A 16,280-nucleotide genomic window follows, 5' to 3' on the forward strand; every position below is an offset into this window, starting at 1 on the left:
TAGTATCTAGGGATATTAGAAGTGATATGAAAGGGCAAAAAAATAGCTTAAAACCTGATAACGTTTAAAAAAAGAAAATAAAACAGCCTAAAACAATCCCTGGACCTATGAAAAGTTTCACTGTAAAGGAGAACCATATCGGTTCAGTGGTTAGCGAGATCCTTTGGTACAGACAAACAAACAGATGGACATCCTGTTACGTTATTATAAGGATAAATAATCATCAACTAAATCATTCCTATTAAGATCTGTTGTTTCATAAGAATCATCTTTTTCTTCGCTAACATCAATTTCATTATTGCTTTTAGAACTATCTAATTTTTCTTCAATAATGAGTGGGAGGGGTGTGGGCTCCCCACCCCCACCACCGTTGCGGGGTGGCGGGTTAGAATACTGGCGCTCATAATCTTCGCCAGATTCCGAGATTATCTTACGTTCCGGTAGCTGGCTGTTATACCTGGATTAATAATAGATGAATAAATTTATGGAAAAATTAATGAACAGATTAATTAAATGGATGAATAAAATATGGATATATGGAAAAATAGATAGATGAATTAATGAACAGATGAATGGATGAATTGATGTATGGATGGATAGAAGATAAAATTTTCGAAAGATAGATAGATACAATTAACTACCTAGATTACACACTAGTGCACCACAAGGCTAAAAAAACTAGTTTTAATCTTATAATTGTACATTCTATATCCGCGGAAAGCCGTTTATAATACGATACGAGAAATAACTATTCTCGTATTCATTCGAATCCGGTGAATAGGAACCGGTTCTCATCCATACGAAAAAATTATGTCTAGCATCATATTATATCCATCTTTCTACGAATATAAAAATGTACAATCATAAGATTAAGACCAGTTTTTTTAGCACCGAGGATCCAAAGGCTAAAAAAACTGGTTTTAATCTTATAATTGTACATTCTATATCCGCGGAAAGCTGTTTATAATACGATGCGAGAAATAACTATTACACGTTGTACACTTTTATAGACCAAACGACCAAGCTTATATTGCTTGATTCACTTCTATAAGAGATGCGATTAATAATGAGTTTTCATACTTAAAATATATTTCGGAATGATAAAGTAGACTTTTTCTTTTTAAATTGGGTTGAGAAGGATTTCTAACTGAATGATTTTAAACTTTTATAGATATATAGTAAGTTAGATAGATAGAAGGGCATATAGATAATTACTTAGATTAAACACTAGTGACATAAATTACTTCTCCTTGCAATCTGTAAACTTTTATAGATAGATAGACAGATACTGATAATTAGTTAGATAGATGGTAGATGGACAGACAGATAGATAGATATTTACCTAGATCTAATACTTGAAGTAGAAGAAGTTACTGTCCGTACAATCTGTAAACTTTCACGTGGCTTGGAAACAACTGTATCCTGTTTCAGAACGTTTATACAATCCAGTATAAAATATTTTCTATATAAGCCTTTAGTATTATATAAAAAACTAGAGGCTTCGCCCCTAGCCTCTAGGGGCTTTGCCCCAAGAGGTGATAAAAAAAATCTTTGGCGAAATACGTAAAAGGACCAAGGAAATCTTCTAAAAAAAAAAAAAAAAATGGGGGGTATTTTTTGTTTTTTGGAGAGTTGGCGGTGTCCCACCCCCCAAGAAAATAGCCTAAAACCACCACAGGACCAGTAGGTATATTCCCTGAAGAGTAGAATCCGATCGGTTCAGTGGTTATGTGGTATCCGCCTAGGGTAAATGGCAGACACCAGAGTTCGAATAAAGACTACGGCAGTGTGAACAGACGTGGACACCTTACTATAGAGAAGCTACGCTTCTCTAGCATTCACTAGACAAGAATCAACATCTATTTCAGTTGTCACTTTATTGAAGGGTTAAAGGATACTAAAGCTATATACAACAAACAATAACTACATGGATAGGAATAAATGATCATAACATAAAAGCATTATAATACATATACAATAGTCAGTTTGGGCAATCATGATTCCCCATCCCTGGAAAGGGTGGGGGGGGATTAAGAATACAGTTAACCATAATATAAATACATATGGATTAGGAATAAAGATGGTTAAAGATAAATCATACAGTAAAACATAGATAATTGCAATGGTTAGGTAGATGGCTATCCCTGTCTGGGGCAGGCAGGATAGCCCATGGAGCAGCACAATAGGTAGATAAGCATAGAGGGGTTGAGTGGTAGGTCTGGGTACTAAAGAGGGAAGGTTTGATGATTACTTGTGACAACAACAGTCTGTGTGGGGGCAGGTTTAGATCCTTTATCCTCAGGGTTGAGGTGGTGCTGATAACTTGGTGGTTGAAGGGGAAGGTTCCGGTGCTTAAGATGGGAGAGGGAGGGGTAACACCCCTCCCTCCATTTGCAGGACAACTGAGAGATAAAATCAGTACCGTTATCTGACATCTTTTCAGGTGGCTTCATAATTGTAGAATAACAGGATTTAACTAGGTGCGTAGCATCACTATAATGTCTTGGTTTCTGCATGGTCCAGAGCTGCCGCATACCACAACTCTCCCCTCGGAAGGCTGGAGGGGTTGTCTGCACCGCCAGACTTCCGACAGTGGTTGCGGCCTTCAGTTTGTTGTCCTTGTGGAATGGGTCCGCCAGGATACCAGTTGCTGGACGGTGGTGGACTCCAGCCCTCCCCAGGTCTAACGGAATCGGCTATATCTGCTGGAGTAGCTGGTCCTGTTGGATCTTCTGGCCGTTGGATGTGTACCTCTGAGGCCACCCTGGCAACCTCCAGGGGTGGCACAGCACATGAGGGGGCTTGGACCAACAGCCGCCTGGTATACACCTCTGCAGGTTTCTCCACTGGGCTGGTGGTCTCCATCGTGTTGGTCACCTTGCTGCTGGCAGGCTGGCTACTGGATGCAGGCGCAGTTTCTTCGCCCTCGGGGCTGGTCAGGTTCATTCGGCTTCCAGGGTCTCTGTCAACGCGGGCAGGTGGTGGTTGCCATACTGTAGGAGCGTTGCCTCCTTCAGGCTCATTCTGGACATTGGCAGGGTGGTGCATGGCAATCCGACCTGCGGGGTAGGGAAAGGTAACAGTCCACCCTTTATGCCGGAGGCTGTCTTGGATCTGCAAGGGTGGCTCCGCTCTAGTTGGCTGGGAGACAGGCCCATCCACGGACACTGCTGCTAGTGGACTGGAGGCACAAGGCTCCGGATTTCCTCCCCTAGCCTGAAGGGGTCCAGGCACATTGTCTCCATCTTGGGTAGACATAATTGTTGGGGATCCTCTACTTCTATGGTTAGGCTCGGCACTTGGCGCATCTAGTTGTGTTACTCCCCAGGCAGCGGTCAAAGCTTCTTCAGTTTGGCTGGTAATGGCTGATACCCTGGCTCCTGGGGCAGATGCAGGGGGCGCAGGCAAGTTTGGCCCAGCCCAAACTTCCTGGTACACCAGTGCAATACAATTACCCTGGCTTGGTTGAGGGGGGTAGACAGCTGGATGCAGTTGAGGGTGAGGGACAGCTGGACTCTCCCTGCTGGCTGGGGGCTCTGGCTGGCTGGGGGTGACGGGTGTCACCCCTTCCTCTGGGGCTGCGGGCTCATTCCGGGGTCCAGGTATCTCGGTGGCGGCGACGGTTGTCGCCCCAGGCACCAGTGTGGGGGCGCTGGATAGCACCCCCCAGTCTTCACAGGGGTCCAGGTCTCTCGGTGGCGGCGACGGTTGTCGCCCCAGGCACCAGCGTGGGGCGCTGGATAGCACCCCCCAGTCTTCACAGGTGGCGGCGACGGTTGTCGCCCCAGACATCAGCTTGGTGGTGCAGGGAAGCACCTCTCGTTCCTTCCAGGTGGCGACGCCGGTTGGCGTCCCATACATCGACTCAGACTCGCTGGCTAGCGCCTCTTGCCTCTCCCACTCGGCGGCCGCCAGGGCCTCCCCGTACACCGTCCCGGTGGCGCTGGGTAGCGCCCCTCGGCTCTTGCTGGGGGTGACAGGGGTTACGGACACCGGTCCCCTGTGGTTGCGGCTGAGGTCCAGGCCAACCCGGTTGGGTTCAGCCGCTCCTCCCAGCACGTCGATCCTGGCCACCATGGTCCCAATCTGAGACACAGACTCCTGGGTAGCCGCGGCCCCAGCGGCGGCAGCTAGTTGGGGTGACGGCTGGGCATCTCCCTCCAGGTGGACCTGGGTGGCAGACTGGTTGCATGCAGGTTGTTGGGCGGCCTGGTGTTTCTTCATTGCCCGGTCCCAACCGGTTCTACACTTGGCGGCTGTGTGGCCGTTGAAGCGGCAGCGCCCCTTCGTCCAGCTGGGTCCCATCAGGCCGGCTTCCCCAGGGTGTATCAACCTGCCAGGTCTCTCCTCCTCCAGTTGGGGCACCAGCTGACAAACAGGGTCTCCCCTACTAGGGGTCAGGCGGTGCTGGGCTGCTTGTGGTGGCTCCTTGGTTACATTCAGCCTCCTCCCCATACACACAGGTTCCTTCCATCCAACAGCGGCTCTCCTCCCCTAGGTGGCGAGGCCAGCCTCGGCCTTAGCTTCTGCAGGTGCTTCTCCACATGAGGGATCCTGCCTCTGGGTATGCCAGGTGGTTGGTAGCAAAGGCTGTTGATGGTGCCAGTCGGAAAGGGGGCTATGATCTCTGGGGGGTACCTGTGGCCAGTGTGTGGACAGGTACCCACAGGTGGACCAGCAAGGCCCAGAAGATGCCATACTGATGGTAGCCTGAACTGTATTCCGGACTGTCAGCAGACTGTTGGTAGCCACCTGAGTTGGGCCAGAGTTGCCAGCTAGTATTGCGTCCCTGCCAGGCTCCGTCAGCGGCTGGTGGGGAGCCCCTGCGGTGGTTCTGGTTTTGGCAAGGGGTGGCCTTCTTATTGACTTTCCTAGTTGGAGCTCTGCATCCTGGTGGGCCTCCATCTTCAGCAGCATGGGGGAACTTGGCTGGGACATGTGCAGTGGTTCAACAGAGTAGCAACATCTGGTCTTGGAGTGTGGGGGAACAGCCTCACTGCTGCTGGTCAACCCTGCTCCCTTCGTGCTGGGTAAAGTCTTCCACTGCAGCAGGTCACCAGTCCCCATCCTTAGGCCGGTCCCCAGTCGTTCCATGCCTGGGGGCTCCCAGGGAGGCTTGGGTGGCGGCTCCCCCACCCCCAGGTACGCGTCGGGCATCTGGGTGAAGAGCCTATTCCCCTGGGACAGCTCCCCATCCTCCAGATTGGTGAGGCCAGTGCCAGGGAGGACCTTTCCACCCCAGAAACAGGTGGCACTGGCCCTAGGGCTGGGCCCCTTTGAAATCTCAGTTCTGGTAGTAGTGTCCATCTTGGGGCTGGCCACTAAGTCTCTGAAGCTTGTCACCTTCTCATTAGGCTCAGTTGCATCGTTCAACACCCCCAGGAGGACACCTATAGGTTCAGCAACCCCCAGTCCAGTATTGCTATTTCTCGTACGTTGAGCACCAACTGAACAGGAGCTGTGCAGCGGACATTCAGTCACCCTTCCAGACAAGGGCATCTCAGGGACCAGGGGTCTGTGACCTGGCATGTGTTTGATGTTCACTGTACTCAACACAGTAGGCCAAAGTAATAACAGAAGCAGTATCTTGTAGATATAGGAGCAGAGTAGAGTAGCCGCACCGCAAGGAGGTTCGAGCCGGCTCACCCCTAGTATAAATACCATAGCTGTGTAATTAGGGTGGTAGTCCACGTAGCCGTAGGCTCGGTCCTCCTGGCTCAAGAGTTTCTGTGGCTGGCGCGCCCCCATGATAAGTAGTAGGGGGTTGGTCTGTTGGTGCCAGCGTCTTGTTTAACTGTTGAGCCTGAGTTGTTCTCCTTTCCAGTATAGCTCTTGATTTCTGTGGCAACCAGCGGATCTTAGCTTAAAGGTAACAGGGAATATGTTAGGTATCACAGATGTCTCTAGGAGCGTATCCGCTAGTGGATATATGGATAGGTAGGTTATCTATATATATACATGGCTACACGCCCATATATATATATATACGTGTATAGGAATATCCCCAGAGCTAGCTAGCTTTTCCTCCTTGCTTCAAAAAAAATCACGCTTCCTCTGTATATAGTTCACAACTATGAAGGTCGATGGTCCAGGTACACACCACCACTGCCCAGTGTGGGGCAGCAAGTCAGGCTATGTCCACAGGGTGGGCGTACTTTCGTTCAGTTACCATATCAGTTTCCAGTGTTGTTTGGTGAGGTTAGTATTCACTTACTTGTACCCATGATACAAAAAAAACAACCTTATTTATCACTTGGGTATTTATATATACATATATTTGTTTCACTAACCATTCAGCTTTGAAGTAGGGTTGGCAGGCTAGGAAGATGTTGAGGGTCTGAGCGGGTTTAAGGAACTGGTTTAGTTTTCCTTATCACACTGTAGACAGGGAGGGAGGAGCTTGCAAGTTTTTCTCCTAAAAAAATATCTCTGATGTATGCTATAGAATGGCCCCTCTCCTGTGTGGGTGTGTGTGTGTGTGTGTGCGTGAAATCTCCTTTCCGTGCAGCGCGCTTACGCACCGTCAATCCGCGCACACAGATAAAACGCGCTCTCACCCCTCAACTCGCTCTCTCATTGGTCCGCTTCGTCCGTTGGATTTATGATATTTTCCGCACTCTGTTGCGCTACCCGTGAATGGCGCTCTGTGCGTCCGATCGCTAGCCCCACACTACAGACGGACTTAGTCTAGTGGGGGTAGGAAGGGGGAAGCGCGTGAGGGGACGGGGGTAACTCCATCCGTTTCCCCTGTGAGGGAGGGAGGTAACTGTGTGCTGGTATAATAGTGCCTTTTCTTCTTAATCCTAGGCTTATCTATTATATCACCCTGATTGTATTTGCCTTCAATGGAGAGGGGCTCCTCCCTTTCCCTTGGAATAAGGGGTGTATTGTTGTTGTGCTATAGGCTTGAGGTGATTTGATTGTATATCAGAGTCTTTATTATATTACATCTAGCTTCTATTTTTGTCCTTATCACAATTGCATAACAGATTTGTTTACCAACTCTGTTCTATTTTTAGCTGTTATCTCAATACACAATAATCCAAGCCTGTTCTATTCTTAGATTTATCACAACACAACAATTTGTTTGCCAAGCTTTGCTCATAAATCTATTGTTTGGCCATAACACCAGGGTGGTAATCCCTGCAATGTAACATAATATCTGTTTTTTCTAGATGGGTGGCTGCGTTGTAGCCTCTCAGGATACTTGGAGTTGACGTAGTTTTTCTCTGTTCTGGTGCACTACACTCGTATGTTGGCTCGCAGCTTGCAGCTATGTGGCGTGTTTCAGCCTATCGGCGGCAGGGAATGTCCCGTCCTGCTAGCGCCGCTTGCAGCTATGTGGCGTGTTTCAGCCTATCGGCGGCAGGGAATGTCCCGTCCTGCTAGCGCCGCTTATCCAAATCCAGCTGATGGCGGCAGGGAATGTCCCGTCCTGCTAGCGCCACTGGTTCGGATCCTGCTATCTCTTGCAGTAAAATTGGCCTATTTTCAGCCGTTTACACTTATTTGGCTTGTTTCAGCCGGTCCGCAGGCCTGTTTCAGCCCTTTTGGCGCTCAATTCTCCGTTAGATATCAGCGCTGCTCGCGGTTATTCATCAAATTTCGCTGTCTCGCTTCCACAACTGCCGGATGCAGAGTTAAACTTTGCTGTCCAGGGTGGGTAATTCAGGTTGCTTGCGTCAGTTTTGCCAGATTCACTGCTGGGAGTACCTTAGCCTCAGATGCGCGTCTGCTCTACACTTGTGGTTCGCCGTAATCTCACACAGCTGTCACCAAAGTTGTGGTATCCGCCTAGGGTAAATGGCAGACACCAGAGTTCGAATAAAGACTACGGCAGTGTGAACAGACGTGGACACCTTACTATAGAGAAGCTACGCTTCTCTAGCATTCACTAGACAAGAATCAACATCTATTTCAGTTGTCACTTTATTGAAGGGTTAAAGGATACTAAAGCTATATACAACAAACAATAACTACATGGATAGGAATAAATGATCATAACATAAAAGCATTATAATACATATACAATAGTCAGTTTGGGCAATCATGATTCCCCATCCCTGGAAAGGGTGGGGGGGGATTAAGAATACAGTTAACCATAATATAAATACATATGGATTAGGAATAAAGATGGTTAAAGATAAATCATACAGTAAAACATAGATAATTGCAATGGTTAGGTAGATGGCTATCCCTGTCTGGGGCAGGCAGGATAGCCCATGGAGCAGCACAATAGGTAGATAAGCATAGAGGGGTTGAGTGGTAGGTCTGGGTACTAAAGAGGGAAGGTTTGATGATTACTTGTGACAACAACAGTCTGTGTGGGGGCAGGTTTAGATCCTTTATCCTCAGGGTTGAGGTGGTGCTGATAACTTGGTGGTTGAAGGGGAAGGTTCCGGTGCTTAAGATGGGAGAGGGAGGGGTAACACCCCTCCCTCCATTTGCAGGACAACTGAGAGATAAAATCAGTACCGTTATCTGACATCTTTTCAGGTGGCTTCATAATTGTAGAATAACAGGATTTAACTAGGTGCGTAGCATCACTATAATGTCTTGGTTTCTGCATGGTCCAGAGCTGCCGCATACCACAGTTACAGAGATCTTAAGGGACGGACAGACAGACAGACAGACAGACAAACAAACAGACAGACATCGTTCTACTTTGTATTATAGAAAAATAGTATGGTAAATGGTTAGCAAAAAGGATGTCAACTAAATCAATGTTCTGTTTTCTTTTTTTTTTGACTGAGGTCAGGGGCGTCCAAGCTCATTTTTTTTTGGGGGGGGGGGGTTATCTTTGTTTCATAGAGGCATTTTTTTTTATTTTGGGGGGTAAAAATTGAAAATCCAAAATTTTGGGGGTGACTACGGCACCCCCAAATTCATTTGGGGTGCCGTAGTCACCCCTTTACCCCCCCCCCCTTGGACGTCTATGACTGAGGTATCTCAACCCTCCCAGGAAGAATCGCCCCAAGAAAAGATTCTACCCCTCAAAAATATTTGTTCTCTGTTTCATTATTTTCAGGAGCTTCAAATTTGCTACGCTACTAGTTGGCTATAATGTAAGAACGTCTGCCTTGTGTACGACTGGTTCATGAACAGCTGTTTTGTGGAGAACCGGTTTTTCCTCGTTACGTGACTTTTCGTTTACGGGAACTGCTTTACCTCGTTCCTAATTTTTAAAAGAATTAAGAAGAAGATGATTAAAGTTCCTCCACCGATTATGACGTCATACAATAGAATAGCCAATGAGAGGCCAGTATACACTGTAATTAACCAATGCAATGGTACAATTTATGCTGGCCGCTCATTGGTTAGTTTATCGTATGACGTCATAATCTGTGGAGGGACTTTAACCATCTTCAATTAAGAATAGACATTTCTCTACAAAAATCAAATTATTGAAATTAACCAATACAATTTAACAGAATCAGTGACGTTTACGGGGGGAGGGGAAAAAGGGGGTTCACCCCACTAAAAAAATAATTTTTGTGTGGTGTAGGAAATATTGTAAAAAGCTTGGAAGTCCTTAACAAAATGCTAACAACTTTGACAGGTTTTTTTCACTAACTGCTAGTAAAAGAAATGTGTTATTATTTATTCTAAATATTTTTACCTTGATAAAAAGCCTGGATTTGTTCAGCTTTATTCTATTTCTCTCCTCTTCTTTATCTTTTAAATCTGTTTCAGTTTTCTTTCCCTTTCTTCGCTTATATTTTCCCAATCTTAAAATTGCTTATTTTGGGACAGGCTAATAAAAATCAGGAAAGCCTTTAAAATAATGATACCTTACAATACAAATGACTAATGATAGGCCAGTATACATTTTAATTGACAAATGGTAAAATATATACTGGCCTTTCAATGTTTGTTTTTTACGTTATTTTTTATAGGCACTATATATATTAACTGCTTCGAAAGGACTGCTTAAGAAAAATTGTTTAGCCATGAAGTTTTCTCATTTATTTTAATTATAACAATTAAAATTACCACCCATTACTACACAATTGTAGATAATTTATATAAAAAAAACTATTTTGGTCTGTCAAAATTAAATGTTTTTTGATAACAATGAAGCTTTACAAAATGTCTCCAAAAAATCAGCCATGTGACGTCAAAAAAAAAATGAGGAATGAGAATGGAAGTGGGAAAGAAACCCCCTAAAAAAGAAATGGACAATCCCTCATTTTTATGACGTCTCATGGCTGATTTATTTAGACACTTTTTAAATCACATAATGATTATTGATAGTGTTGACTCTTACAATATGTTTAGTCTCAGTAATGATTTTTTCATTCATTATCAAGTAAAAGTCAATAGCATTTTTAATGAATAAAAAAAATTGTTGTCCAAAAACAAAACAAAACAAAAATTTGAAACGTGTCCCAAAACTTTAAACCTGCGAGAGGTGAGGGAGGGTTTTGTTGGCGGGGGGAGGGTGGGCAACATTTCTGGGGTGGTGGTGGTCCCCAGGGGCGGGTCTGTGGCTAGGGGGGTCGTGTTCAGGTCTTCTGGGTCGATGTCTGTTTTTTCATAAGTGGAGGGTTTCGTATTTTCCATAAGCGGTATCGCTGGAAATACATATAAATACGATTATTATCAATCTCTTTTTAGGGATTTCTTTTCCCACTTCTCCTCTCATCTCTTTTTTTAAACGTATTATATGACGTCACACGTGACACTTTCCAGCACTTATTGAAGTGTAGCAATATGTATAATTATGTTTGTACGTCTTTCCGTCCAATACATTCCGTCAGACAGTTTTTAAAGAGTCTGAAGAAAATAGACTGCGTAAAACGTTCTTAATTGTATAATGATTTTAAAAATCTGAAATTAAGCTAAGCATTGAAGCAAATTATATTTTCTAAAATGCTTTTAAAATCCCTTATATTTATTTTTAGAAATATAAGAGTGGGTTTTGTGCTCAATAGAAACTATGAGGGTAAATAGTGCTTAATAAAAAATTACGTCATACAATACAAATGACCAATGATACCCCAGTAAATATTGTAATTGACCAATGGTAAAATATATATAGGCCATTGTATTGTATTGCGTCATTTTTTATTAGGCACTATTAGATGCTTCGGGAAAACCGCCTACAAATTTTATTCTCTGTTTTTTTTTATGTAAACCCCCACTAGCCTGTAAAAGTTCTGACAAGCACAGTTTCCTCGCCACTGCTGCCATGTCCGACGTCTGACAACACAGAAAATCTATTCTGCTGCCGCCCTCTAACGGTCGGCACGAAACTATCTTCTTCAGCAGAAAACGCACTCTTCTGCCCTCTAGCAGCAGCGCCATTAATCTCATTTATCTGTCCCCTAGCGGCGGTAAACAGAACTTCGTTCCCGCCATTATCTGAGAGATTATCCTGCTGACCCCTTGCGGTAGGATAGTCAAACAGAGAGATTTCAGAGTTGGGTTTTGGCGGCATTAAAGTTGACATGGTGTAGGTGTCAAAATCATAATATTTTCCTATAAATAAGCAAGAGTAACATATAAACCAGGGATCTAAAGGGATAAGACAATGGTCGATGATAAATCAAATTACCCCTTCTGTAGCTTAGAGTTATTGGTTGAAAAAGTTTAGACATCACTTGTATGGAACCAAAAAAAAATAAGATATACGAAAGTCCCCAAAGTTTTAAACCTAACGAATGGGATAACGTGATTTTTATGTTACTCTTTTCCTGTGGGTGGGGCAGATGAGGGTGATTCTGACGTCACAAATATTTGGCGCTGTTTGACCGTCGGTTTTACACCTACTGTTGTGCGTGTGTTCAATCGTTTCGCAATCTTACAACCCACCCCCCCCCCCCCGAACGACTTTTTCTATCCAAAAATTATAGTAACAGAATGTCTATTTGTCTGTTTGTTTGTACTGAAGGATCTCTCTAACCGCTGACCCGGTATGGTTCTCCTTTACAGGGTAGCTTTTCATAGGTCCTGGGAGGGTTTATAACTATTTTGGGGAAGGGTACCACCATTCTCCCAAAAGAAATCGCCCAAAGAAAAAAGTTACCTTCCCCCCCCCAAAAAAAATCACCCCCACAAAAAACTGTACTACTTTTGGATAAAAGTGCGAAATATATACATAACGCTGTTTTAATAAATTTTACGGACATGATTGAAGACCTGTTGTTGTTGTTTGTGTGGTGACCACAGGCGGTGGCGGTTGGGTTGTTGTTGTGACCACAGACGGTTGGGTTGTGGTTGTAGTTGTGGCCTTTTTAACTACCACAACATTTGTACCTAGCAATTATTAATAGATAGATAGATAGTTAGATAGATATATAGATATATAAATAGATACATGTGTTGTGACTACAGGCGGTTGGGTTGTGGTTGTAGTTGTGGCCTTTTTAACTACCACAACATTGGTACCTAGCAATTATTAATAGATAGATATGTTGTGACCACAGGCGGTTGGGTTGTAGTTGTAGTTGTTGCTTTTTTAACTACCACAACATTGGTACCTAGCAATTATTAATAGATAGATAGATATATGTGTTGTAACCACAGGCGGTTGGGTTGTGGTTGTAGTTGTTGCCCTTTAACTACCACAACATTGGTACCTAGCAATTATTAATATATAGATAGATAGTTAGTTAGATAGATAGATAGATTTGTTGTGACCACAGGCGGTGGCGGTTGTGGTTGTAGTTGTGGCCTTTTAACTACCACAACATTTGTAACTAGCTATTATTAATAGATAGATAGATATATGTGTGGTGACCACAGGTGGTTGGGTTGTGGATGTAGATGTGGCCTTTTTAACTACCACAACATTGGTACCTAGTAATTATTAATAGATAGATAGATAGATATGTTGTGACCACAGGTGGTTGGGTTGTGGTTGTAGTTGTGGCCTTTTTAACAACCACAACATTGGTACCTAGCAATTATTAATAGATAGATAGATAGATATGTTGTGACCGCAGGTGGTTGGGTTGTGGATGTAGTTGTGGCCTTTTTAACAACCTCAACATTTGTACCTAGCAATTAGTAATAGATAGATAGATGTGTTGTGACCACAGGCGGTTGGGGTGTAGTTGTAGTTGTGGCCTTTTTAACTACCACAACATTTGTACCTAGCAATTATTAATATATAGATAGATATATAGATAGATAGATGTGTTGTGACCACAGACGGTTGGGTTGTGGTTGTAGTTGTGGCCTTTTTAACTACCACAACATTTGTACCTAGCAATTATTAATAGATAGATAGATATGTTGTGACCACAGGCGGTTGGGTTGTGGATTTAGTTGTGGCCTTTTTAACTACCACAACATTTGTACCTAGGCATTATTAATTGATATATAGATAGATAGATATATAGATAGATAGATAGATAAATAGATAGATATGTTGTGACTACAGGCGGTTGGGTTGTGGTTGTAGTTGTGGCTTTTTTAACTACCACAACATTGGTACCTAGCAATTATTAATAGATAGATATGTTGTGACCACAGGCGGTTGGGTTGTAGTTGTAGATGTTGCTTTTTTAACTACCACAACATTGGTACCTAGCAATTATTAATAGATAGATAGATATATGTGTTGTAACCACAGGCGGTTGGGTTGTAGTTGTAGTTGTTGCCCTTTAACTACCACAACATTGGTAACTAGCAATTATTAATAGATAGATAGATATGTTTTGACCACATTGAGCTTTTTTGGGGGGGGAGTGAAGACGAATTTTAATGAGATGGGATGGGGATTTGCGGAAATTTTTTTCCCACCCCCCTTCCTGATATATTTAAGGTGGAGAACTTCTCTACCTGGAAATGTTCTCTTGTAGTTATACTGTGGTATTCGGCAGCCGTGAGCCATGTTCTATGGCAACCCTGACCTTGGTTCGGAGAAGGGCCGAGGGCCCTCCCCCGAGTACTGGGGAAGGGGTCAGCCTGACCCCTCCCTATGCTTTAAAATTAATGATAGATTTTGACAACCTTATTATGGTTAAGCTGTATTGTTTGGTTCCCCCACCCTTTCCAGGGATGGGGGATCATTATTGCCCAATCTGATTATTGTATATGTATTTATATTGATTCTGCTTTAGGATTATTTATTCCAATCTGTGTATTTATTGTTTGTTGTATATAACTTTAGTAAACCTTAGACCCTGAATAAAGTAACACCTGAATAGACTCTGTTTATTATTTAGTGATTGCTAGAGAAGCGTAGCTTCTCTATAATATACGTGTCCACGTCTGTTCGCACTGCCGTAGTCATTTGAACTCGGGTGTCTGCCATTTAACCAAGGCGGATACCACAATACCCCTACTCAAGCTCATATGCACTCTTATTCTATAGATGTCTGTTCAAAAGACTTTTGGTACTAGTGTAATAAACAGCCCAATGTCCCCTCCCTCCCTGCTGTATTAGAGTTAAGCGCCGCCACTCTATTTGTATGTCTATCTTTCATCTATCATCTATACAATATCTATCTATCTATCTAACTATCTATCTATCTATGTACCTGCTGTATTAGAGTTAAGCGCCGCCACTCTCTCACCGAGCGCCTTCTGTCTGCGCACAACTTTGCGGGAGCGCACCGGGTTGGCGGAGAAGAGCGCTTTCATGCGCAGCCGCCGCGTAGCCGCGTCTATAACCCGCCGTTTTGGACTCCGCTGGGTGTCTTCGTCAGATTCTTGAGTTTCGGAATTAACCCTTAAAAACAAGTTTGTTTAGTGGTAGTGGGATAAAGTGACTCAAAAAAACAGCGAAGTGACGTCATAAAAATTAGGGATTATCCAACTCTTTTTAAGGGTTTATTTCCCACTTCTCCTCTGATCTCACTCATTTTTATGACGTCACGTGGCTAATTTTTCTCCCCCTACCTTTAGTGTGCAGTTGTTTTTGACAGACAAAAAGATAGACTTACTGATAGACAGGAAAACTAACAGAAAGACAGGCTTTGTAAACCAAATTATATAGAATTAATGCAATGTATTTATATTACTCAGGGATTTAAAGGGATAAGGCATTAAATAATGAAATATATTTATACATTTCCAATCAAAATAAGCAAAGTTACCCTTTCTGTAGATTAAATTTTGAAGTTTTGACGCTCAAGGTTTGTACATCTCATGTAAGATTTGAAAAAAAACATGTTTTTTTCAAGCCAAGGAATGAATGATCGTGTTTTAAAATTTTGGGGACCATTACAATATACATTCCAATGACCACTCCCTCCCCGATTATTACCTGTTATTTTGGGGTTGGTCAAGAGACTTGTCTTTTGACTGGTGTCTGAAAGAACGCAAAAACCTTTTTTTAATATTCATTAATACAAAATATCTTCTTATGAGTGATATTTAGGTTTAAAATAGATATCTAAATATGAAAGTAATAACAGGATTTCGATGTGTCTGTCTGTCTGTAACCGCCGAACCGATATGGTTCTTCTTTACAATGTATCTTGTCATAGGCCCTGTTAAGGTTTACAACTATTTTTTGGGAGGGTACCCTTCTAAGAGAAATAGAGATAAATGTACAGTAAGACCCACGAAAAAAGTATCTTTTAGGGTTTACAGCCCTTATTTTTCAATGTATCATCAAAAATAGCATATATCCGTGTTCTCTGTACATTTCCACACAAGCATATATAAAAAATTTAATTTTACCTCCATTAACACCGGAGACTTTTAGAGCTAAAGTTTTGAAAAAGTTACTGAGAAAAAGATTTTTTTTTGTTTCTTATAATTTTTGGATGGTTATATTATGTCTTTCTGGTAACTGAAGAATGAAATACAAAGAAAAACAAGTTAACTAATTATTTCTTTTTTATTCCACCAAAATATAAATTTTTAATGACAAAAAATACTACTGAATAAATTGATTATAAGTAAATTTCAGGTTATTTACTTACCCTTATTTATGAAAAGGATTAACTATGACAGTTGCCCCCCCCCCCCCTTTTCTGACATCTCAATCCCTTAATAGGGCGATAATTAAGCTTTTTAGAACAAAAAATCATTATGTTGTATTTTTATTTTCTTTATAACTTTTTTGTATACCCTAAAAGATACTTTTTCGTAGGTCTTACTGTATAGTTTTATAGATCATGGACGGATTGATTATTAAGTAGATCATTGGATAGGCAGATAGATGGATACATAAATAGATAGATACTTCATTACTAACAATATAGATAGATAGATAGATAGATAACTCTTGTAGTAATTCCTAGGGGGAGGTTCAGTAATTTCATTACTAAATAGATAGATAGATAGATGGATAGATAGATGGATAGACAGATAGATAGATA

General features: G+C 42.7%; 2 protein-coding genes across 2 annotated transcripts; both read right to left on the reverse strand.

Moving 5' to 3' along the window:
* Positions 1-204: 204 nt before the first annotated feature.
* On the reverse strand, positions 205-10,621 carry LOC145315572 (uncharacterized). Its single transcript, XM_080155554.1, has 5 exons — positions 10,403-10,621; positions 9,620-9,728; positions 9,080-9,175; positions 1,343-1,422; positions 205-457 (listed from the first exon to the last, which is right to left on the reverse strand). The coding sequence occupies exons 1-5, from the start codon at positions 10,561-10,563 to the stop codon at positions 205-207; spliced, it is 699 nt and encodes a 232-aa protein (XP_080011680.1). The 5' UTR covers positions 10,564-10,621.
* Positions 10,622-11,685: 1,064 nt separating this feature from the next.
* On the reverse strand, positions 11,686-15,297 carry LOC145315573 (uncharacterized). Its single transcript, XM_080155555.1, has 4 exons — positions 15,218-15,297; positions 14,490-14,680; positions 12,142-12,258; positions 11,686-11,771 (listed from the first exon to the last, which is right to left on the reverse strand). The coding sequence occupies exons 1-4, from the start codon at positions 15,295-15,297 to the stop codon at positions 11,686-11,688; spliced, it is 474 nt and encodes a 157-aa protein (XP_080011681.1).
* Between the last annotated feature and the right edge of the window lie 983 nt (positions 15,298-16,280).

The sequence above is a fragment of the Acartia tonsa genome, chromosome 4, assembly GCF_053477335.1.
Source record: "Acartia tonsa isolate MP-2025a chromosome 4, ASM5347733v1, whole genome shotgun sequence".
Lineage (NCBI taxonomy): Eukaryota > Metazoa > Arthropoda > Copepoda > Calanoida > Acartiidae > Acartia > Acartia tonsa.

Excerpts from the sequence above, each read along its gene's own strand:
- LOC145315573 (XM_080155555.1), bottom strand. The coding sequence starts at position 15,297 with ATGAATATTAAAAAAAGGTTTTTGCGTTCTTTCAGACACCAGTCAAAA. Across the intron at positions 14,681-15,217 it reads GACCAACCCCAAAATAACAG|GGTTAATTCCGAAACTCAAG; the intron begins GTAATAATCGGG and ends CTTGTTTTTAAG. Across the intron at positions 12,259-14,489 it reads GCTTAACTCTAATACAGCAG|GTACAAATGTTGTGGTAGTT; the intron begins GTACATAGATAG and ends AATAATTGCTAG.
- LOC145315572 (XM_080155554.1), bottom strand. The coding sequence starts at position 10,563 with ATGGAAAATACGAAACCCTCCACTTATGAAAAAACAGACATCGACCCA. Across the intron at positions 9,729-10,402 it reads CCCTCCCTCACCTCTCGCAG|ATTGGGAAAATATAAGCGAA; the intron begins GTTTAAAGTTTT and ends AGCAATTTTAAG. Across the intron at positions 1,423-9,079 it reads ATGAACCAGTCGTACACAAG|GATACAGTTGTTTCCAAGCC; the intron begins GCAGACGTTCTT and ends GTTCTGAAACAG.